At 49.1% G+C, this 24,168-nt stretch overlaps 1 protein-coding gene across 3 annotated transcripts in view; it reads left to right on the top strand.

Moving 5' to 3' along the window:
• The window catches only part of ARHGAP4 (Rho GTPase activating protein 4), a 281,778-nt gene that overhangs the window by 212,079 nt on the left and 45,531 nt on the right, over positions 1–24,168 (top strand). For all 3 annotated transcript variants that reach the window (XM_078664589.1, XM_078664588.1, XM_078664590.1), the window contains exons 14-15: positions 21,533–21,610; positions 22,361–22,495. In XM_078664589.1, coding sequence (XP_078520715.1) covers positions 21,533–21,610; positions 22,361–22,495 — 213 coding nt within the window. The remainder of the gene's footprint in view (positions 1–21,532; positions 21,611–22,360; positions 22,496–24,168) is intronic.

Here is a 24,168-nt window from a genome sequence, read left to right as displayed (position 1 = left end):
GCGAGTATTAAAACCATGTACAAATGTTTTGCGGTCGCAAAACACTCGCAATTACCGCTTACTTCAAGTAGATGGTAATGCATATGCAAATGGGAAGGGGTCCGCAGGGGACCCCTTCCCCTTTGCAAATGCATGCAAAATAATTTTTTAAGGCCAGGCAGTGGTCCCAGGGACCTCTGCCTGCCCTTAGAAAATGAAACGAAAACGTTTCATTTTCTTTTTTTTTTTAAATGCATGGTAAATAGGCTGCATTTTTTTTTAAACTGCTTTATTTAAAAGCAGTCCCAGACATGGTGGCCTGCAGAGCCCTGCAGGCACCATACCTAGGAGGGCTGGCATTCCCAATAGGCTCGCAAATTGCGAGAGGCTCATTAATATTAATTAACCTCGCAATTTGCGACCCCATTGGGAATCCGAAACTGTGTTAAACACACTGTTGTACAGTTCATTTAGCGAGTCGCAATTTGCCACTCGCAATGTGTCGCCAATTGTGAGGCGCTAAATGAAATGGTCGTACATCTGGCCCCAAAATCCTTAGGGGCAGATTTACAAGCCCCTTGCGCCTCTTTTACGCCGCCGTTGCGTCACTTTCGTGATGCAGCGGCGACGCAAAAGATGCGTCATGGTGCAGGGTATTTACAATGTGACGCATCTGGGAGATGCGCCACGTTGTAAATCCCTGCGCCAGAAAGCCCTGCGCCAGAAGGAGGCGTTCCGGCGCAGGAACGCCTCCTAAAAGTAGCTGAGTGAAATCTGGAAGATTTCACTCAGTCACTTTGGGGCCGATGCTGCGTCAAAACCCTGCGCCTGCTTGAAGCAGGCTTAAGGATTGACGCAGCATTAACAAGATTTGGCCCCCCAGAGCATTACTGGAGCTGTGTCGCGCTTGCGACGCAACTCCAGCAATGCGCCACCTTTACGGCAACGATGCGGCACGCATCTGTGCTTTTTTGCCCCATGAGGCGCAGCATTGTAAATGCGGTGCATCAATGGTGGCAGAGGCATGGCGCACAATAAGTGGCGCATCCCAGCTGATATGCATGGATGCGTCACTTATGGTAAATCTGCCCCTAAGTACTTTTGAGTATTTGTTTTGTGTGCACACGTGTTTTTTCGAATTACTGTTTTAATATTTGAAATTTAACTCATACAAATTGCTTGGGGGTCCCCGGCTTCCAGTGGTGACTCAATGGGGGTCCTCATGAGTCAAAAGATTGGGAACCACTGCTCTAGAGCTTTTATCTGTTCCTTCTTCTTACGCGTGGTTGGCAACAAGACCGTGAGTACCATTACCCCCGCCAGCTACTCAGCGGGAAGCGGCCTTTACAACACAGGCCTAAGCACGTCATCTGTTTACCCGCAAGCTGAACAACGCTTGTGTTAACCACGCATATGCCTTATCCACGCGTATGTCTTAACCACGCGTATGTCTTAACCACGCGTATGTCTTAACCACGCGTATGTCTTAACCACGCGTATGTCTTAACCACGCGTATGTCTTAACCACGCGTATGTCTTAACCACGCGTATGTCTTAACCACACGTATGTCTTAACCACGCGTATGTCTTAACCACGCGTATGCCTTAACCACGCGTATGCCTTAACCACGCGTATGCCTTAACCACGCGTATGCCTTAACCACGCGTATGCCTTAACCACGCGTATGCCTTAACCACGCGTATGCCTTAACCACGCGTATGCCTTAACCACGCGTATGCCTTAACCACGCGTATGCCTTAACCACGCGTATGCCTTATACCACGCGTATGCCTTATACCACGCGTATGCCTTATACCACGCGTATGCCTTAACCACGCGTATGCCTTAACCACGCGTATGCCTTAAGCACGCATATGCCTTAAACTCGTGTATGCCTTATATCACGTGTATGTCTTATACCACGCATATGTCTTAACCACGCACATGTGTGGTTAATGCAGTCGGCGTTCTGGCTGTCTGAGCGGATGGGCGGGCAGAGGAACTGGAAGGCATGCGGCAGGAAGGACCAGGACGTGGCTTGGTAAGTTGGGCCGAGGCCGGGGGGAGGTGTGGCTAGGTTTTAGGGGTGGGGGTTGGATTTAGGGCTCAGGGCGGGGGGCAGGGGTTGAGGACATTTATAGGGCAGGGGGTACGTTTAGGGCTCAGGGGCAGTTTTCAGCATAGGGGGCAGTTTTTAGGGCTCTGTGTATGGGTGCTAGGGACGGGTAGTTATTTTGGGTTAAGGGCTGGGTTTTAGGGCTCAGGGTAGGGGGTCACGGTAGTTAATAGGGCTGTGGTGGGTAGATTATAAAATAGGAGGGCCAAATATTAGGTCCATGGGCAGGGGAGCCTGGGGTGAGATCTTTACCACACATTTACCTTAACCGAACATGACTTTACAACGAAACTCGTTGTAAAGGCATGCGTGGTAAAGACGCGGTCGTTGTAAAGACTGCACATTTAAGGCATGTGTGGTGTGTCATACAGCCCTTCTCAGCTTCCTCATTTGAGTCATCAACAAGGGCAGTGTTGGGGTGCAGGAATCCGGACCAGCAACAACATCTCCCTGTCTCCCCTGCTACCGTCCGCCAGAGTCTTGGAGGGAAGAACCTAAGCACGTGTAAAGACGGTGCTGGTGGTGCTACAACATACAGTGGTCAGACGCGAGGAAGAGATGGAACATTCCCCGCCCGTGCTTGCCAAACACTGATAGCGTGGACTACAACAATGTGAGGCGTGAAGTACATTTTGGCAAAAAGTCCGTTCATAATAGTAAATTCATCTCCTTATTCGCAGAATCCAGATTTTATTAATTTTACATTTATATGTTGGACGTATGATAGAGAAAGCCAGCTAGTCCAGCAATTTTTACTCTCTCATAAATGTAGTATTAAGAGAGGGAAACTGAATATTAACAAGCATTTGCAATGCAATAGGTCTCGCAATAACGAGAGTTTGAGCTATTGGCACTGTAAATGAAACGCCTTTTTTTATGATTTGGTTTTTAAAACATAAATAAACGGCATTGCCATTTACAATGCCAATAGCTTAAACTCGCGTAAATGCAAGACCTATTGCATGATGAAGTGCCTGTGTGTGTGAACAGTGCGTGTGTGTGCAACAGTGTCTGTGTGTGTGTGCAGTGCCGGTGTGTATATGCAGTGCTTGTGTGTGCGCAGTGCTTCTTTGTGTTTACTGGTGGTGTGTGTACCCAGTGCCTGTGTGTGCGCAGTGCCTGTGTGTGTGCAGTGCCGGTGTGTGTGCGCATTGCCGGTGTGTGTGCGCATTGCCGGTGTGTGTGCGCATTGCCAGTGTGTGTGCGCATTGCCTGTGTGTGTGCGCATTGCCTGTGTGTGTGCGCATTGCCTGGGTGTGTGCGCATTGCCTGGGTGTGTGCGCATTGCCTGGGTGTGCGCAGTGCCGGTGTGTGTGCGCAGTGCCGGTGTGTGCGCAGTGCCGGTGTGTGTGCGCAGTGTCTGTGTGTGTGAACAGTGGCTGTGTGTGCGCAGTGCCTGTGTGTGTGTGAACATTGCTTGTGTGTGTGCAGTGTCGGTGTGTGCGCGCAGTGCCTGTGTCTGTGAACAATGCCTGTGTGTGCCCAGTGCCGGTGTGTGTATGCAGTGCCTGTGTGTGCACAGTGCCTGTGTGTGCGCAGTGCCTGTGTGTGCACAGTGCCTGTGTGTGCGCAGTCCCTGTGTGTGCGCAGTGCCGTTGTGTGTATGCAGTGCCTGTGTGTGCGCAGTGCGCTGTGTGCACTGTGAGTGAGGGCTGTGTGCAAGTGTTTCCCCGCAAGAATGTAACTCGCTGCAAACTCTCAGAAAATAACGTTCCCTTGCATGTCAAAACACAGAAATTATCGCGCAATAGAACATGTTGTTGGAGGCTGGTCATTCACTGTTACCCAACTTTCACTGGGGGAAGCAGCTGGAATGGTAAAACCCATAATCTGCGTTTTTTTTAAGCAAAGAAAGGCTGTTTGTGGAGTTGTCCTGTGGTGTCTCTCGGTGGTTAGACCTTTCTGGCCCTGTGTACAGTACGTGTGAACTGGGTAAAAACAATGAAAGAGGTGATTAGAAGCAGCGCTGCATGATAATGAGGAAAGGCAGGCTTTCATTAGCGCTCGCAGCAAAATCGTGCTGCTGCAGGAAGCAAATGTACCAAAATGAAAAGAGGGGGAGGAGAGGTGAGCTGAGGCAATGGGGGGGGGGGGGTTAATGACGGATTTTGTAAGCGACAGTGCGGCAGTAACCCCAGCACTTGTGTGGAGTGCAGACAAAGAGAAGCACTCCTAAACAAACGTATTTAATGTGTGCTTACATTTTAAGCGGGCCAAGGAATATGACTGCAGTTTTGTATTTGAAGCATTGTTGTAACATTTACGTATTGTTACATCAATCCCGATGCATTTCTATCATAGCAAGTTATCTTGGAGACACAAAGGGTAGGAAAACAAGAGCGGCCGGGAAACTGAAAGTACGGCCGGCCAGCCATGAATAGTTAGGGGAGAAGCCGCAGAGCGCACGCTGGGAGAAGCCCTTTGATGTGGTGTCACGGCCTGGCGGCCGTGAAAAAATGCAATTAGGAGGGAGGGAGGCGGATGCCTTTGATGCGCGTGCTTGTTTGGTCACGTGATTCACGTGAACTCGAAGAAAACCACACCGAAAAAGCCATAGTTTGACGAGTATTTTGACCACTAGAATTCTCTCCTTTTCCATTCCTGCAGAATGGGAAAAGGCGAGACCTAAAAATGTGAGGTTTATGCCATTACTGACTCGCCTCGCATTTACTCCACTGGCTGCGTCTGCGCAGACAGGAAACTGATATTTATTTTTATTTATTTTCGGTATTTATAGAGCGCAACACTCATTCCGGGGCATAACAAGGCGCTTATACCAAAACTGAAACTCCTACGGACTGACCTTAATGCGAGCATTAGAATTTAGGAAAAAGGTAAGTCTTTAGTTTTTTTCGAAACAGGAGGTAGTTAGTGGTAAACCTTAGGTCAGGGGAAGCTCATTCCATTTTTTTGCTGCCAGGTGGGAGAATGGGCGACCACCAGCCCTTACTCTATATATGCGTTTAGTTCTAGCGAGGGCAGACTGGAGTGAACGTAAGTTCCTTGTAGGGACGTAGAATTCGATCTTCCCCTTGAGGATGGTAGGACCTGTCTTATGGAGGGCCCTATGGGCGTGGCCAAGCAGCTTGAAGACCGCCCTCTGGCGCATCGGCAGCCAGTGCAGTTTCTTCAGGCAATCCGAGGCAGATTCAAGCTTGCCTTTATTGCAGATAAGTTTAGCCGCCGAATTCTGCAGTACTTGTAGACGTGTGAACAGATGCTCGTTCATACCCACAAATAACGCATTACCGTAGTCCAGGCGACTAACCAGCAAGGCCTGTGTGACGGAACGTCTGCAATCCAAGGGGATCCAGGGGAATAATCTGGCAAGAAGTTTTAGGATGGCGAAGCCTTTACCACATTTGGGGGCACAATAGGGGTAGAGCAAAGTGTACACATTATAGCCAGGAAAAGACTGAGCCTTTATAGCACTCTTTGAAGGAACAGTATGCCAAGGAGACAAGGTATGGCATGACTACATGTAAGCTGGAGACAGAGGGTGTCTGCTTATGGAATCATCCATCTTTGGAGGATCCAATGAAAGACTGGTGAGTGGATTACAGATGCAGCATACATTACAAGGAGTAAGGTGTCTGAATCTTGTTGAGGGCGGTGTTCTGGTGATTTAGTTCACTGCCCCGTAGAGAGCAGTGGCATGGGGTCGTGCAGCACAGACAGTCTAGTTTATTTTGTGCTACACCTGTACAATGTTGTTCATGATACACTTTGGATTGAGTACAAGTAAGTCCCATTTGTTAGGCTCACGATTTTCAACCTAACAGAAATGCACTCCTCAGAGACTACCATCTCATACTTTGACTTGTCCACAACAAAGCCACTACAATACTCGTATTTTCTATTCAGGTTTCTACAAAGTTTGGGCAACAAATAAAAATGTTTTTACCCAACAAAAAAACAAAAAAAATCTTTTTTATAGACCACTTATTGGATTAATGTGTTTATTATCTCCTTACTGTAATCATTGCCATTTCATAGATGTAGATTTTCATGCCCAGTGCATATGCCCCTTTTAAGATGCTGTTACAAAATTACAAAACTACAAGTTGCACCCATCATAGAGTCATCATCGCACTCTATGTGCATGCCCTGCCTAAAATGTACTCCACTGCAAAAAACCTACTAAGTCCATGGCTCAGAAGACTCCTGGCTTCTTTACCTCAAACTGCTTACGGTTATGTCAGTCTCTCTCCAGAATTCAATAGGTAAGCCTCCCCTCACAACGTTCAACTTCAATAAACAAAGACTTCACCGAAAACCCTCCCTCTTCTCTCTCTGCAGTAATGTGCATCTACAGGCATTCTTTGTTTCAAGCGGCATCTTGCAATACGAAAGTTAGAAAATATTCTTCTGTAATTCTACAAACAGAGAATCAGAAAAGGAGCAAAGCAGGTGTTACTAGCACCAAATTTTAAATCTCTTGTCATCAAGCTTTTCTTGCGCGTCATCATGAGGGTTTACGGGGACGTATTTAATTACAGCAATGCTCCGAAGGCACACAAAATATACAATCAAATATCTTTGCTTAGTAATAGAAAATAAATTAATGTTTAGGTCAGTAAATTCCAGCAGAAATGCATTAATCTAGCAATTAAAAAACAAAGACAGCGGGGGGCGTGGCTTGACGGGCGAAGATGGCGGTCGCAGCCTTGTAGAGCTCCCGCCGGCCCGGACGAAATCCGACTCGTTATCCTGGCCCCTGAGCCCATCCCGTCATACCTTCTTGGGGCGAGTGTGTGAGACGGTGCTGGGAACCCTCCGGTGCCGCGAGCGGCTTCCCTGAGCGGCCCGGTGAGGCAGCGCTGCCGGCGGAGACGTGCGGCCTGATCTCCGACACCGAGACCGGGGACTAGATTTTGGTGTGGCCGTGGAAGTGACCCGACAGCTGGGCGGACCGTGCGGCCGGCGGCCGGACCCTGGACCGGGGAGCACCCGAATTGCCTTGGGCTGGACACTTGACTGCCTCGCTGCTCCCCGTGGAGGTGCTGGGTGCGCATTGGGCCCCCTGGAGGACACTGAGGCCTGCGTGGAAGCTACACAGCCGGGGCCTCGATTTTCGTGCTCCCGGGGCCGGCCCAGACCTGAGGTGGGGCCTGGGGGAGCTGAAGCAGTTATAACGGACCCTGAGTGACACTGTGCAGCTGCCCCTTGAAGCGGACTTTTGGGCCCTTGTGCAGGTTGGTGTGCTGGCTTTGCTCGGGGCTGCCTGTGGGCTGTCTGGGACTCCTCCGATTCCATTGTTTGGTGGGGTCGGCTGTGGAGCTAAGAGGGTCACCCGGAGACCGGTACAGCGGGGGTGGACTACACTTGACCCGTGACGCTGGCCCTGGCTTGACAGGGGATCGATTCAGCTTCGGTAGCAGCGGTGCCTCGGACATTTTCACCCGGCAGTAGAAGACCTACCGCGCAGTCCTGCTTGCGCAACTCCTTCCCATTTTGCTGCCCTGAGAATACGAGCAGCCATGACCAGGGGTGGCGGTGGTCCGCCCAAACAGGGGCCCATCGACAAATTTACGGGGCCCAGTGGAGGGTCCGGAGCGGCCGGTGGTGGAAGTGGAGCGGGGCCGGATAATGCGGCGCTCATGGCGGCGATCACCCAGTCCAGGGACATGCTGGACGCAAAGATTGGGGCAGTGGGCGCAGATGTGACTCTGTTGCGCCAGGATCTGCGAAATGCTGTGGCACGGATTACGGAGGCAGAATCGAGGATTTCGACGGTAGAAGACGTTGGGTCCCTGAAACGCAAGATGGCGGCGATGGAACATGCTCAAAAGAACCTTGCAACCCGGGTGGAGGATGCTGAAGGACGCGCACGCAGAAACAACCTCCGTTTTGTTGGCTTTCCGGAACGGTGCGAGAAAGACAATATGGAACTGTTCCTAACCCAATGGCTGGAGAGTTGGCTCCCCTCGGGGGTCCTTTCCAACTGCTTTATCATTGAACGGGCACACCGGGCCTTGACACAGAGGCTGCCGGAAGGTGAGGTGAGCGTCCCAGACCTGTAATCGCCAGGCTTTTGAATTATCATGACAGGGACGTTATCCTGCGCGAAGCAAGAACCAGGGAAGCCATCACATATGAAAATCGGAAGATCATGATCTTTCCCGACTACACCAAGCTAGTACAGCAGCAGTGCCGGTCCTTCGTTGAAGCCAAGGCAAAACTACGGGGACTGAAGATTCAGTATTCTCTACTGTACCCGGCCCGCCTGAGGGTTGTCTATCAGTCCCGGACTGCCCTGAGGAAGTCTTCCGATGGACTGACGAATCCGTGCCGATCAGGCCGCATGCTCAACCGGGTCTGAATCCTGGTGGCCCCGGTGGTTCATCGCAGGAGCAGAGAGGCCAGCCGGCCCGAAGCGGACGACATCGGCGGTCCCGGTCGCGGAAGAGATCCGCGTCCGCCAGCGCGACGCAAGATAATGGAGCTGTAGCATCTGATCACTCCGAAGATAACTCTTGAGACCCTAAGGAGAGGTGTATTTCTCTGCTGATGCTGTGAACTAGGACTGTCCGGGTCCCATGGTCAGGTTTCATCTTTTGATAACATTGACACTACCTGCATTGCATGTTCTCAGAGATGGCTTAGCTATAAGTGGTATTGCGGATGGAGGCTCGGGGGCGACTGGACAGGGGCCTCCAACTACCACATAGTGGGTGTTGACTGGGGGAGGGGCGGGCTTTACTGTTCCTAAGGGGTGTTGGGATCCATTGGTATGGTTGGTCTTGGGCCCTCTGTTTTGGACCCGGGGCTGCCCATGCCGCGACAGGTACTTCAGCGTTCTCTGAGGTATGGGGGTGGAGGGTGTTGGGGACTGAGGACTGGGGAGGGAGGGGTAGGGGGGGGAGTCAAGCAGGGGATGCTATCGTTGTTGTTTGGGGGTTTTGGGGCGGGGGGGGGTAATGCACGTGCTGTTTATGGATGTTTTACAGAAGGTGTGGAGTGTGTGGGGAGGGCGCAGAGGGCCTAATTGGTGGTTCTCATTTGACTATGGCTGATATGTCTCCTGGCCTCCCCGGAGTGTCCCTACGGGTGGTCACCTGGAATGTCAGGGGGATGCTGGATAAGATTAAACGAGGAGCTGTCTTGCGTTGGGGGAAGAGAGAGTCTGCCGATGTGCTCTTGCTCCAAGAAACACACATGATGGGGTCTAAGGTTCTTAGCTTATAGAGGTTTGGTTATCACCAGGTCTTTCATGCTGGATTTGCTAGGGGTTCCAGAAGGGTGGCTATCTTGATAAATCGCAGAGTGGCCTATGTACATGAGAAGCAGTGGGCGGACCCACAAGGTCGCTTTATTTTTGTCAAGGGACTGGTGGGAGCTGAACCAGTGGTCTTGGGAAGTGTCTATGCCCCTCCCCCTCTGCAGTGGCCCCTGTTCGAGAGATTGTTTATGGTGTGGGATAACATCCCGGAGTCGTTGGCTGTGGTCGGGGGCGATTGGAACGAGGTGATGGATGTGTGTGTAGATCGTCAGAGGCGACAGGGGTCACTTGCTAGCCCTCTCCCCGTCTCCCCTACCCGGTTGCATGCTATGGTTGAGGGAATGGGATGGGTAGATGTGTGGCGACATATGCACCCGCAGCGCGCGAATACACGTATGTCTCTGCAGTACATGGCTCCTTCTCGAGACTGGATTATGTGTTTGTGCCTGGTGTCTGCCTGAGCAGAGTAAGGGAAGCTGTGATATTGCCATGGGGGCTGTCTGATCATTCCCCTGTTTTGGTCCAAGTAGACCTCCTTAGGACACGACAGCCATTCCGGTGGAGGATGTCCTCGTGGCATCTTCAGCAACCCAGCTATGTCCAACACCTGCGAGAGGCGATCGCCCATTACTGGCGGGAGAATCTGACAGATGATATGGACGCGGCAAAAGTCTGGGAGGCAATGAAGCCCACTATACGGGGGGTAGACATCGCGTGGTGTGCTGCGGCTCGTCGTGCATATCGGGAGTCGGCCACTGCAGCGGCCGCGCTCGTGGAAGACTTGGAGCGGCGAAGCCGGGGAGGGGGAGACGAGGTCGCGATACGGTTGCTTCTCCAGGCACAACAGTCCTATGCCTCTATACTGATGGATGAGGCTAGGCAGGCGTGGTTGGCCACACGGAGCAGAGTCTACCAGTGGGGAGATAAATCTTGTACCATGCTACATCGGTTGTGTCAGCGCAGTCTTCAACCGATCACGCTGCCGGGTCTCACTGCTGAGGATGGAGTAGCGATTACGGACCCGACCGCACTAGCGGCGAGTTTTGCTAATTATTTCAAAGTGCAATACACCCCGCGCGACTGCCTTTCCGTAGACGACGTTACTAAATTCATAGTTGACTTGCCACCTAGAGCGGTCTCCGATGAAACAAAGAGAACGCTTGATGCTCCCCTCACGGCTGATGAACTAGGGGAAGCACTGGGTCAACTTAATGTCGGGAAGGCACCCGGCCCGAGCGGCTACCCCTGTGAATTTTTTAAGAAATTCCAACTTCAACTAGGGTCCCATTATCGTTGTGCACTGGAGACGGCACGGGCGCAGGGTAAATTGCCTCCTGACTGGCGCCATGCTGAAATTGTAGTTTTCCAAAAGCCGGGTAGACCCCCTGACAGACATGACTCATATCACCCCATATCACTGCTCAATATAGAGGCTAAGATACTGGCTAAGGCTCTAGCTAACCGCTTACTCCCATATATGACTGATCTAGTCCACCCTGACCAGGCCGGCTTTATGCCTCATAGGGCGACACGACATAACATTCGGCGTGCACAGGCGGCAGTAGATGCCATGGGGGCCACCGGGGAACAGGCGGCTCTGTTACTGGCTGATATTCATAAAGCTTTTGATTCGGTTAGCTGGACGTACCTCTTCACGCTCCTGCCTCGTCTCAACTTGGGCCCAGTCTTTCTGTCGTATATATCATTGCTGTACACGGATATCACGGCTTCAGTCCGGGTCGCTGGGGCGATATCGGAAACGTTTTCCATCGGACGGGGGACCCGTCAGGGGTGCCCCCTTTCCCCATACTTATTCGCCTTAGCCATGGAGCCGCTGGCCTCTTGGGTGCGCATTGACGCACAGATGCGAGGCTTCGTGTGGACCGAGACTCTGGTGGACAGAATTGCCTTATATGCGGACGATGTCCTCTTCTTCCTTACCGACCTGTGTCGCTCGGGGCCCCGAGTATTAGAAATTATGAGAATCTTTGGAGAGGTCTCAGGCCTTTATCTAAACTTAGGCAAATCCACCCTGTGGGTGCTGGGAGGCGGAGCTGTGAAGGACCCCTGGGCCTCGGGATTACAATTGGCGACTGGTGGATTGAAATATCTGGGGGTGTTCCTCTCCAAGTCACAGCACATCGCATGGGACCGCAACATAGTGCCGGTGTGGGATAAGGTTATGTTATGTTATGTTAACCGATTCTTCTATAGCGCAACAGCTACTCCAGAAGGAGTGTCCCGGCGCTTTGGCGAAGAAGTCCTTCGAGGATGGCAACATAACTGAGAAACCCAAAGGAGTGGCGAGGGGCCTATCTAGTGAAGAGCCAAGTTTTTAAAGCCTTTCTGAAGGACATAAGACTGGGAATCTGTCTAAGGGAAAGGGGGAGCTCATTCCAGGCACGGGGAGCCAGGTGATGGAAAGAACGGCCGCCCTGTCTAGCACGTTTAATGGTCGGAACTACCATTTTAAACAAAAAGGCGGACCGTAAGGCTCTGTTAGGTTTGTAAGAAACAAGACGTTTCCTAATATAGGCAGGACCAGTATCACGGAGGGCTTTGTAAGTCAGCGTCAGGCTTTTGAAAAGGACTCTCTTGGCTATAGGGAGCCAGTGCAGTTCTTTTAACAGGTTCGAGGCACTAGCACGTCTGGGAAGCCCATAGATAGCCCGAGCAGCTGAATTCTGAACTACTTGAAGTCTCCTTTCAAGGTATTTAGGGAGACCCAAGTAGAGGGCATTTGCGTAATCCAATCTGGACCCTACAAGTGCTTGGACTACGATGATTGATTGAAATCAAGGGAAGAAATTTTCTAAGCATCCGGAGGATGCCGAAACATTTCCCAGAGAGGCAAGATATTTGAGGCCCAAAGGTTAAGTCATTGTCAACAATAATTCCAAGATTTTTGGCTTTGACACTTGCATTTGCAGGTGGAAACAAGTCCAGCGGCCACCAGCTTTTCCAATTTGGTTCTATGGCACAGCCAAAAAAAAGCAGCTCCGATTTATCGGAGTTGCATTTTAAGCCGCGTCCTCGGAACCAACCAAAGACTGCCTCTAGGCATCCTCTGATGCGATCCCCGTCAAACACCTCATTCTTGTCACATGTAAACAAGAGCTGGGTGTCGTCGGCGTAGGACACGATCTGGGCGCCGTAGGACTCCGCCACCTCTGCAAGGGGGGCCAGAAAGATGTTAAAAAGCAGGGGGCTGAGAATAGACCCCTGAGGGACCCCTACTTCCAGAGGTGCCATAGCGGCGGAGTGTGGGGGCGCCCAGATCGTTTGCCGACGGCCGGCTAGGAAGGATTTCAGCCAGTTCCACACCGTCCCCCGAAGACCACATTCCCAGAGTCGTGTTAGGAGGGTATCATGGGGAACGGTGTCGAACGCCGCCGACAAGTCCAACATAGCCAACATGGCCTTTCCCCCCGCATCCAACACTTCTCTAATAGCGACGGTGACTTCAAGTAACGCGGTCTCTGTGCTATGGTTAGCACGAAAACCGGATTGAGTGTTGTGCAACAGATGGTTCTCTTCGATAAAATTTGAGATTGATCTGTGCACATGTCTTTCGGCCACCTTCGCTAGAGCAGGAAGAAGCGAGATTGGCCTATAGTTGGCATGAACGATGGGATCAAGGGCTGGTTTTTTTTAGAAGTGGAAGAATGAGAGCACACTTCCAAGCCCGCGGGACTACACCAGAAGACAGTGAGGAGTTAAGGATGGAATTGATGAGGCCATTTAGGGCTGGGGCTATTTTATTGAGGCATGAGACAGGACAGGGATCCAGCGGAGAGCCTGATTTCAGTCCTGTAAGATGGTCTAAGGAGGAGGCCAGACTCAGCGGGGGGAATTCCCAGAGAGTGGGAGCTGGGACAGATTGTAAGGCGGAGGGGGCCTCAGGTGGGCCAACCTGAGTTTGTTCAGAGTAAGCGGCAAGAGAGGCTTGGATAGATGTTATCTTATCTACAAAATAATGCGCCAATTCAATCAGCCAGGGTTCTGAATGTGATTGGGCAGGAGAGCCTGAGGATGGAGAAGTAAAATCCTTGACAATCTTAAAGATTTCCTTGCAGGAATTACCTGAATCATCAATACGCCGTTCCAGATAAGATTTTTTTGCTTTCCACAACAGCTTGTGGTAAGATTTAGTCAGATTTTTTAGTGTTATTTTCTCAAGAGGATTATAATCCTTCCTCCAAGCTCTTTCAGCTCTCTTACAATTTTGGCGAGTTTCCCTGAGCTGAGAGGTAAACCAAGGGGCAAAAGACCGTTTGTTCCCAGTTTTAACTATTTTCTCAGGAACGAGAAATGCCAGTCTTGCCGTAAGCCACTCAGCAAAATAGGCGAGGTCATCTTCCACGTTGCCTGATAAGGTGCAAGGTGTACATTCCATAGCCTGCAGTAGCAACTCATTTGAGAGGAGATGGAAGGGTCTAGACGATCGCTTGGAAGAGACAATGGGTTTCATTCTAGAGGAAGGGGTACATGGAAGGAAAAAAGTAATTAAATAATGATCTGACCATAACACCGGCTGAGGAACTTGAACGTCAATAGTAGTGGTAGAATAGACTTGGTCCAGAATGTGGCCCTTATTATGCGTAGGCTCATAAATAAATGGTAGTAACCCTAGTGCAGTAGTTATCGCCGTAAGTTTCATAGTATCAGGATTAGTGGGCTCATCCATATGTATATTTAGGTCGCCTAGGAGTAGGCAGTGCTTCGATTTGAGACAGGGGACTGAGAGTGCTACCTGTAGTTCGTCCAAGAAAGGACCTAGGGCGCCGGGGGCTCTGTATAACAGAATGCCGGTATATGCCTGGGAGGAGGATAGATGGAGTGTGAAGCCCAGGGCCTCGGTCTCCTGAATGTTGTCAATCGGGAAGGTGGTGCAGCGCAACAGCTTATTTACTATAATCGCCACACCGCCCCCACGCCCAGTTGATCTATCCTTTCTAATAACTGAATAGTTTGGAGGGATGGCATGAGCTGGGGCCGAGGAGTCATTAAGCCAGGTTTCAGTCACAAAAAGACAGGATACATTGGAGTTATAAAGCAAGTTCTAAATGTCCAGCGCATGGCAACCCAAGGAACGTGTATTAAGAAGTAGGCAGACGACTGGGGTCGGTTGGGGAATCAATATAGGCTTTTCATATTTAGGAAGATGCCAGCCACAGTTATTACAGCCTTTCCTTAGGGCACGACTACCAGGGAAAACATAATGACAGCGGCCTACCGGAGGACGAAGGTTTAAAAGGGTCTCAGAAGTGTAGGAACGCAACATAATTAGGAGAAAGATGAACAAAACACCTACCAGATAAAAGTGCCGGCCAGCCGTCCTGCCCCGTCCGCTGCCGGAACGCTGACGGGCGCAGACGGGCAGGACTCTGGCACGACTCAGGCGCAGTGAGGGCGCCACCGCTGCGCGTCAACGCTGCGCGTTGAATAGGGTGGAGCTTTAAGTAGGCGGGCGTAGGTTCACTATTCAGGCGCCACGACCCGCACCAATATGGCGGCGTCTGGCTTCAACAACTGTGCGAATATGGCGCTCCCTCACCACCCCAGAACCGGACCCGCAAAGTAGCGGTGCTTTGGTAGTTTTTATGTGTGAGTGAGGGGCCGGAAATAGCGCTACCGCTAGCAGGTAAAAAACAGAGTTATTTTTAATCAATAACAAGACAAAAGTAAAAACGCTACAACAGCAGTTTTAAAATCACCGCGGTTTTCGCGAGCGCGCAGTCCTTAGAAGCGCTAAGCAAGCAACCTGTCCTCTAAGGCACCGTTGCCAGGGAGAGCCCCAGTTAGGTTCCGCCTTAAGTAGGCGGGCGTAGGTTCACTATTCAGGCGCCACGACCCGCACCAATATGGCGGCGTCTGGCTTCAACAACTGTGCGAATATGGCGCTCCCTCACCACCCCAGAACCGGACCCGCAAAGTAGCGGTGCTTTGGTAGTTTTTATGTGTGAGTGAGGGGCCGGAAATAGCGCTACCGCTAGCAGGTAAAAAACAGAGTTATTTTCAATCAATAACAAGGTTCAGGCAGATAATATAACATGGTCCCGCATGCCTCTAACCATTTACGGTAGGTCTGCAATTTTCAAAATGGTGGCGCTCCCGCGTCTATTATACCAGCTGCAGAACCATCCTTACCCCATCCCTCCCCAGTGGTTCCGGCAGGTCAACTCGGCCTTGGGTCGTTTCTTCTGGGCTGGAGGAGCGGTCAGAGTGGCGTTGCGGACATGCTTCTTATCCACATATTGTGGAGGCTTGGCCACCCCGGATCTACTGTCCTATTACCAAGCCTCCCAGCTGCTAATACTCAATGAATGGTGGTACGGTGACAGAGGGGACCCGGCGTACGCCTTAGAGCGCTCTCTTATGGGGGACAGTACCCTGCACACGATACTTTATTCAGCCCGGCTGCGGCGAACCTTGCCTTGCGTCACGAAAATTGTCTTTGCGGTGTGGCGGCAGGCGTTGCGTCGCATGGGCTGGTGGGGCAGGCTAACTGCGGAGACGCCGCTGTGGCACAATGGACGACTCCCTGAACTGTCCACGCTGTCGGGATTTGGTGGCTGGGATGCGATTGGGATTTCGACGCTGGGACATGTACTGTCTGGGGTCACCCTTAAATCGTTCCAGGAACTCAGTGCTGAGTTCCACATGCCCCAGACCCAGTTCTATCGCTATTTACAATTTCGGCACGCACTTACGCCCAGTATAGCCAACCTGGAGTCGCTCCCTGAATTTAGCCCTGTTGAGGCGAAGGTGTTCATGGGAGATCACGGAGATAAGAAGGTCTCCCGTATTTACCAAACGATGGTCACTCATTGCTCCTCCACCCTACTTCCTCTGAAGACGGCTTGGGAGGCTGATATTGGCCCCCTGGACGAGGATGACTGGAGGGAGGCCCTAGAATCCCCACGTGGGACCGCAATAGCAATGCGGCTTAGATTGATTCAATTTAAATATCTCCATAGGGCCTATTATACCTGAGAGCGGCTTTGGAAGGCAGGACTGATTGGTTCGCCGGAATGTCTGAGATGTGGGGCTGCAGCGGGCACGCTGCTCCATACGATGTGGTCGTGTCCTCGATTGACTGGCTTTTGGAGAGGTGTCTGGGGCTGCCTGTCTGAAGTTCTGGGATGGGACCTCCCACGCACTCATCGATTAGGGTTGCTCCACATATTCGAAGGGGTTGGTGGGAATATATATAAGCGCCATTTATTGTTGCTAGGGCTGGTGGTTGCCAAGAGGGATCTAGCCCGAGCGTGGAAGTGTGAACGAGCCCCCCCCCCTATGTGCATGGAAGGCTGGACTAGACTACTATATGGGACTGGAACGGCCAGTGTTTGAGGCGAGAGGATGCCCCCGCAAACACCTCAAGATCTGGAAGAGGTGGGCGGATTATAGAGAGCTGCCACTGGATCCCCCTGTGGACCATGAGGAAGATGTGTAAGTGATGGGTACCGTACGGGCCTGTAAATTGTGTCATGCCTATCGCACTACGTCCAAACACCGAAGGTTTTCTATTGCACGTGCATCGGGTTAGGGAGGGATAAGGGGTGGGTAGTAGGGTAGTTGGGTACTGGGAGTTGGTTGGGGTAGGGGTGAGGGAGGGGGCTTCTTTACTTGGTATTACTCCTATTCTTGATTGGTCATGGTGATTGCAATGTAAACTGTACCACGATACTTGGTGGCGATCTCCTGATTGTGGGAAACCACTTCCTGATCCTGTTTGAATCAATCAATAAAATTTGTTGTGAAAAAAAAAAACAAAGACAGCAAACTAGTATTCTCTAAAATTTGAAAAACAGCTAGACACTATCCGTCTCCTCTCCATCCGGCCTCTGCTGCTCAAAACAATACCCTCCAGTAACCCCCACTTAAGTTCATTCCTGTTGTAACGTCAGAACTATATGGTCTGCTTCTCGAAGCTGCGTGTCCAAGCAACTTGTTCATCAAAACCACGACACCTCCATTCAATTTCATAAAACCTGGACCAATCCATTATCTGGCTCCATGAAACAGTTGCCCATTCCTCTCGCTCACTGTGTTTTGAAGTAGGATCACTTTCATATGCCTAGAGGGGCATGCCAAAGACCAACTGAACTCTGGCCCTAAAGAATCTCATCCACTGAAAGAGGCCCTGCGAAAAGGAGAAGTACAGGTGCGTGGCTCTGGTGGTTAAGATGGTCTGGCACTGCCTCCTACTCTCAGAGTTCCAAATTCCCCCACATCATCCCAAAGTATCCCACATTTTGAGAGTGAGCCTTTAACAGACCTGGGCAACAGGGGCTTCATTGGAGTTCCCACACTATGGGTCTAAGACCAAGCCCAGAGCAGAGGCAATTCCGACATTCTGTGCTAGGACGGAGTGTGCTAAGAGCAGTCTTTTAGCGTCCACTTAAGAATCTCTCGTTGAACACTTCAAACCCAGATATCCATGTTCTAGCAGTAGACCCTAGAAAAATCACTATATTGCAACCGGGAGGTCCGTAGCTTTAACTCTGCAGATAAATGCATTGCTTTGGGAGTGGGTGGTGGGTGAGGTATATCAGGTCTGGTTTTCATTGGAGCCTTGTAGAGAAGAAAACACCAAAACGGAGATGGAAAACAGGCCTACAGCTCAGTAAATTGGAATACGTGTATCCTGGAATGAGAGACCCGAACTTAGAAACTTCGGCAGGTTCAGTTTATTTTTATTTTTTTTTATTTATTGCATTTTTATAAAGCGCCGACATTACCCGAAGGCGTCAGAGCGCTGTACAGTGACCACACACTAGAGTTGACTTAAGGATGACATTTTTTATTGTGACTGGAAACAATCATTGAAACTAACTGATAGTAGACATAACCCCTTATCTGAGCCGAAAACAAGAGATGGGGAGAAGGGCAGTATTGTTTAGTGTCAAACACATAAGATAATGTCGCATAAGGGGCCAGAAATCCCATTAATGGCGCTGCATAAGATCCACAAGTAAGGCAGAGTTGCACGGATCCATCAAATAACTAATATTGACAGGAATCCTGCAATGAATCCGGCCACAAACAAACATCCGATGTCTCAAAACATTCGCACGTGCTGGCGTAAATTCACAGAAACCTCCATGGATATATCCTGAGAGATAACCCGTGCTCTGAAAATAATAGGGGGACAAAGCGCACGCAGAAAACACGGGCATTAACACGTGGCTTCCCTTGGCAGGCCGTGGCATAAATAGCAAACAAGCACAAGTTCAGCAAGGGTAAAATGATACCACACGATAAAAGAAAAATATTACTTCCATGCAGCTATTACTTTGCTGCTTATTTTGGTTTGATCCATATAGGCGCGCATAATTCTGCCACCTAGTGTCAGGTTTAGAAAGTACAACTTGTTATTCCCAGAATGTTTTTTTGACTTTTCCTGGAGGCGTGGAAGTGTGACACAGCAAGGTGCGAGTGACTCAAATGCGCAATGCATTCTTCAGAGCTAGTCAACCATCGGATTCCTTTGATGCCACCGTTTAACGAACATGTATCACACAGTTATCTACTTAACATAAACGCGGGAGAATTGAACGTACAACAGAAAAACTGGCAAACGATGGTGATAGGTAAACAAACAATAGTTTTACTTTCGCCGCAATCGCCTATTGTAGATTCACAGGCTGTGCATACACTTATGTAGTACCGGCCCCTTTCCTATCGCAGCGAACAAAAGCAGAAACGTGTTAATCGTTTTAGGTTTATGAGTAGCAGGAAGATAACTATGAGCATGCTTGCAAAAGATGAATAAAGCAAACTATTAAAAAAGCATTCTTCTTCAGCAAACACCACAGCGCTGCAAATGGATTTCAAAATAGCAGGGTTTAATTGGCGTACCTCGAGCCACACGTGGAGAGCTCAGCCAGTGACTGTATATTGCTTTTAAAGCATAAGTGCAATTTTACTGTCTGAGTAATATAAAAAGTCGACAATAATGTAAAGAAAAACTTGAAATGTACACGAAGAACAAGTGTCGGTTTTAAAGTAAGACTCTTCTAGAGTGTGATTTTAACTCACCAACCTCGAGTAGTGCTATGGCAACGGAAAAATATCTTAACATGGGTGAAATACAGCCTACCTGACGTCGCTCTGGAGCCTGCAGTGGAGCCCGTCGGCCTGGAGCGCGCCTCGGAAGAGACGCCGGAGGGTGACGCCGTGAGCGTGCATGTTGGCGTTCACAGACCTGAGTCGGCTCGTGCCCAGGTCTGTAGCGGCTCGTGCACAGCTCTGACTCCCTTGGGGCCTAGCAAGGTGACTATAAGTCTCGTTGGCGGCAGCGCTTCGCACTGCAATGCCAGCGAGACCTAAAAAGGATTAAGAAGTTGCACAATCCAGTGATTCCCTTCAAACTGCTAAGTTTATCAGCATTCTCAAGCTTTTTAAAGGAGGATTCCATCCATGGAAACACACGTAAAACAGAAGAGGATACATCAATATTTAGTGGATGTGTAGGGTAAGGACCTCTCCAGTATCCCAGGGGAGAGGATACAATAAAGTTACAGGTGCAAATGCTCCTCTCTATGCATCATATACTCCTGGACTTTTCACTTTGTTGAACTTCTTCTTGAGTTAATTTTGCAAAGAAGTTTTTCTGCTGTCCCTGGGAATATGTGCGAGTCTCCAAAAAGTCAAAAATGTTCTAAACCCATGGATGGATGTTCTGTCTGGTCAGCAGATGGAATAAGGGGACCTCAATTGTGCTTGATACTGGGTCACCCTGAACCTCAGTCGGGAGAGTCATAAGATTTCAAAAGAGACCATGTTCAGTTGAATTCTTTTCAAGGTCTTCAATGCCAACGACGCCTCTGCTGTTGAACCTGTAGAATCCAACGCAGGAAACACAAGAGGCGAGCAGCTCTCTTTTTGAGTCACTCGGGTCCTACTGTAAATTTCGAAAAAATTATTTCTGTAGATACTGCTAAGCCTTACACCGACAAAACCTGAAGTTGTCATCAGCAACCTAGTCTTTGCTGCTCAGTTCAGACACTGTGTTTGTGAAACCTGCTTTATCAGCATTTGTTTTGGTGGTAGCATTGGTCAAGCATGCACCATCTCCAGCGATGTTAAGTTGAGTGCCACAAAGCCCTTCACTGAGAGGAAGTGATGTCATTCAGCGGCATTGATCATAGGGAGATTACGTTGACCATTCTAAGTCAGGATGTGGTCCAATGGTGGAAAATGCATCTGACCAGCGTTGTCTGGTGACGAAGCATTTCTCCAGTCGTAGACCATCGCTTCTTATCATTTGTCGTCTGATTTGAAACTCTAGTCCTTGCGACAGAGTCTTTGAAATGCGCTTGAAGCAACGAGAGACTTGTGGTCTCGCAGTTTACAAAATTGTTCTCCTACAAGAGATAACTCTTTAGGAGGAAAAGTTGCTTCTCTTCGGTGTACGCCATTTACTTCATCGTATGTTTCTTCTGCAGAAGACTTACTAAAATGCTTCCATGACACTTGTGATAAGAGATACTTCTGAAAGCCTTTGTATTTGGTTACTTTCACCTACAGAACTGAAAGACTTTTAAAGTTCATCAGGTCAGCGTTGCACGAACCGGTGCCCAATGTCAGGAGATCTGGGAAAAAAGGCTGGTGACTCTTAAAAAGCCATGCAGGAGAAATATTATTTTAGGGAAAGGGTCTGTCGTCTCCTCGTGGGGTTTGTCTTGCGGAATGGATTGAGTGGAAGTAGTCCCACACTTTCACACATTTAACCTTGCTCTGGAATCTACTCACCCTTGTGGAATTAAAGTTTTGTTGCAGATCTGTACATTGTTTAACAAAAAGTGATGCAACTGTTATTTTCCATTGTATCTCTGGTGAATGCATTTGGATATTGTCCTGAGACAAGCCCCAGACCATGCAGGAGTGTTGGTAAAGGTGTGAGGTTGTGATACTGCGAGTGGTGGTCAGCTAAAACACGCCCCCCCCCTCCCCAATGGACTCCCTCCATGTTTAAAAGTAGATGTAGATGGACCGGGTGGCGATATAGAGGGCACTAAAAAATTCAAATCTCCCAAACCAAGAGTCCCCGTGTGCACTCAGTGGGTCTTTTGGAAGCAGGTTCTATTGCTTCCAACATTGAGTGTGTACTCTGTGTCAGCTGTTACCCTTTGAGTGTAACTTGGTTGTGGTCTTGTTTTTTTTCAGCTTGTAAGTGACAAGATTTCTCTCTCCTTTCCATCAGGTCTCCAGCACGAAGGTATCTTTCGAGTCAATGGATCTCAGGCGCAGGTCAGCGAGATCCGCAACGCATTTGAAAGAGGTCAGCGCTGCTACATACTAGGACGGGGTAGGGGGCGGGTAGGGTTCAGACAAGCAGCGCAGAGACGTCCGGGTGGGTGGACATACTGGGATATAGAGCTCATCTAAGCATCGGTTTCGTACCTTGCTTTAATGCATTAACCTCCGTGACCGGTTTCCCACCGGCGAATGGTGTGATCGATCCTTGGCCTGTTTCCCCACCAGCGGATGGTGTGATCCATCCTTGGCCTGTTTCCGCACCGCGAATGGTGTGAGCGATCCTTGGCCTGTTTCCGCACCGCGAATGGTGTGATCGATCCTTGGCCTGTTTCCCCACCAGCGGATGGTGTGATCGATCCTTGGCCTGTTTACGCACCGCGAATGGTGCGATCGATCCTTGGCCTGTTTCCGCACCGCGAATGATGTGATCGATCCTTGGCCTGTTTCCCCACCAGCGGATGGTGTGATAGATCCATAGCTTGTTTCCCACCAGTATCCTGTCTGACTTGCATTGTCCCTTGTGAAGGCATCAATTGTTTTCGTACAGGTACCCCTATGACGGCTTCCATCGACTTCTTTGTTTCCCTACTTGTTTCTCGATTGACAGACTCCATTTTTCCCTTCCTTCTCCCGCCATGACAGCTTCAGTCTTATTTCTTTGCTTCTTGTTGGTCCATTGAGCTCTACATTTTATTTGTGAGTACGCTTTTGTAAATCTTCATGTGTGAGTATGACCAAGGTTACAAATAAAAGTTCTCCCCCATTGGCATAGGTGAGGACCCTCTAATTGACAGCTTCTCGGGACACGACGTGGACTCGGTGGCGGGGGTCCTGAAGCTCTACTTCCGGGGCTTGGAGAAGCCGCTCTTCCCCAAGGGCATGTTCCATGACCTGCTGGCTTCTGTCCGTAAGTATTTGCATTCTTGGTTATTTTCTATTCATTCATGTGGTGGAGGAAAATTCTCATAAAACAGTTTAACTTAAAAAAAATATTTAATAATTTTCTTGACTCGCGGTCACCCAGTCGTGCGTTTTTATGAACATTTAACTCCCTTTTTCCCATCACAAGAGGGCGGACAGTGGGTTATCTGCTGGTCTTGTCGATGGATTTTCTTCTACATTTCTCTGAGTATTGATATTGAACTCTTACTTTTGCACACACTCATATATTCTTCTATTCTGCATATTTTTCTTTAATCAATACAGGCCATTTGTATTTTCCTGACCAAGTTTATTTTTTTAATGATTTTTTTTCTCTTCAAGGTGTTTTTCTTTCCTTTCTTTTTCACATTTTACTTTTTCTTTTCCTTTTTTCTTTTCTCCTTTCCATTTTCTTTCTCTTCTTCTTTTTTCAGGTTTTTAACATTTATAAACTAACTCTGATCTAAATACCCCTGCATAAAAGAGCAGTCATACTTTCCACCACTAACCGCCTTATCAATAGGATCCTTCCCATAGGGGTTGAAGCGCCAGAGCCCTGACACTTAATAAAACGTAGGAGCTAAGCGGGTAGAACCCTGTCTTCTGCTCCCTTCTTGGCTAACTGAGCCAGTTAATACATATTCAGTTCTCATTTTCTGCTTTCATTGAAAGAACGAGTACAGCCTCCTATGGGGACTTTTGAGGAAGTTGTTTTTAGGAAGTATGTACTAGTTGCAATTTTAACACACATCCAGGTGATTTCTTCTTTTACTCTCAGCTCTTATGATTTCACTTACTGAAGGTTAGTATGGAGCCCACAGATACATTTGCATACCACTTCAGATGTGAGGGGCCCTAACAGAAGATGGTCAGGGCCCCAAGTTGAGAAGTGCACCAGCAAGTACACAACCTCACCCGAAAGTTCATTCTGTGTTTTGTGTATGCACAACATTGCATGTTAGGGACTTGTAAATGAGTTAGAGGCAGATGTATCATCACCATCATTTGCGATTCCCAAATAGCGATTTTTTAGAAATCGCTATTTGAGAATTGCAATTTGGGATGTATGTAGAAAATCGCATTTTTTTTTGCGATTTCTTAAAATTCTTAAATTGCGATTAGCAAATTGCTAATCGCAATTAAGGAATAATTTCCCATTCATTTCTATGGGCCAGGAGGCCCATAGGAAGGAATAGGAATGTATTCTCAATTTGCGATTCGCAATTTGCAAATCACAAATTGAGAATAATTTCAAGGGTGCAAGGGTGTCTTAAGGACACCCTGCTGCACCCCTGAAATTTGCATGTGTGCGCATATGGCGCACATACATGCCCTAAGGGAATGTATGAGCGCCACATGGCACCTTTACAAATGCCAAAAAGTGCATTTGTAAAAGAAATCGCAAATTACCACCAACTACAAGTTGGTGGTAATTTGCGATTTCTTCATGTGGATTCGCAATAAAAAAAATGCTGCATGCATAGCATTTAAGGATTCGCAAAATTGCGATTCCTTAAATGCTTGAGCAAAATAAGGAATCGCAATTTTTGCAATTCCTTATTTTGCGATTTTGCTCATACATACCAAAACACTGTGATTCGCAAACGCCAGAATTCTGCGAATTCCGGCGTTTGCGAATCGCAGACGGCTTCTTACATC

The sequence above is a fragment of the Lissotriton helveticus genome, chromosome 10 (assembly GCF_964261635.1).
Source record: "Lissotriton helveticus chromosome 10, aLisHel1.1, whole genome shotgun sequence".
NCBI lineage: Eukaryota > Metazoa > Chordata > Amphibia > Caudata > Salamandridae > Lissotriton > Lissotriton helveticus.
This window is presented reverse-complemented; position numbering and strand designations above follow the sequence as displayed.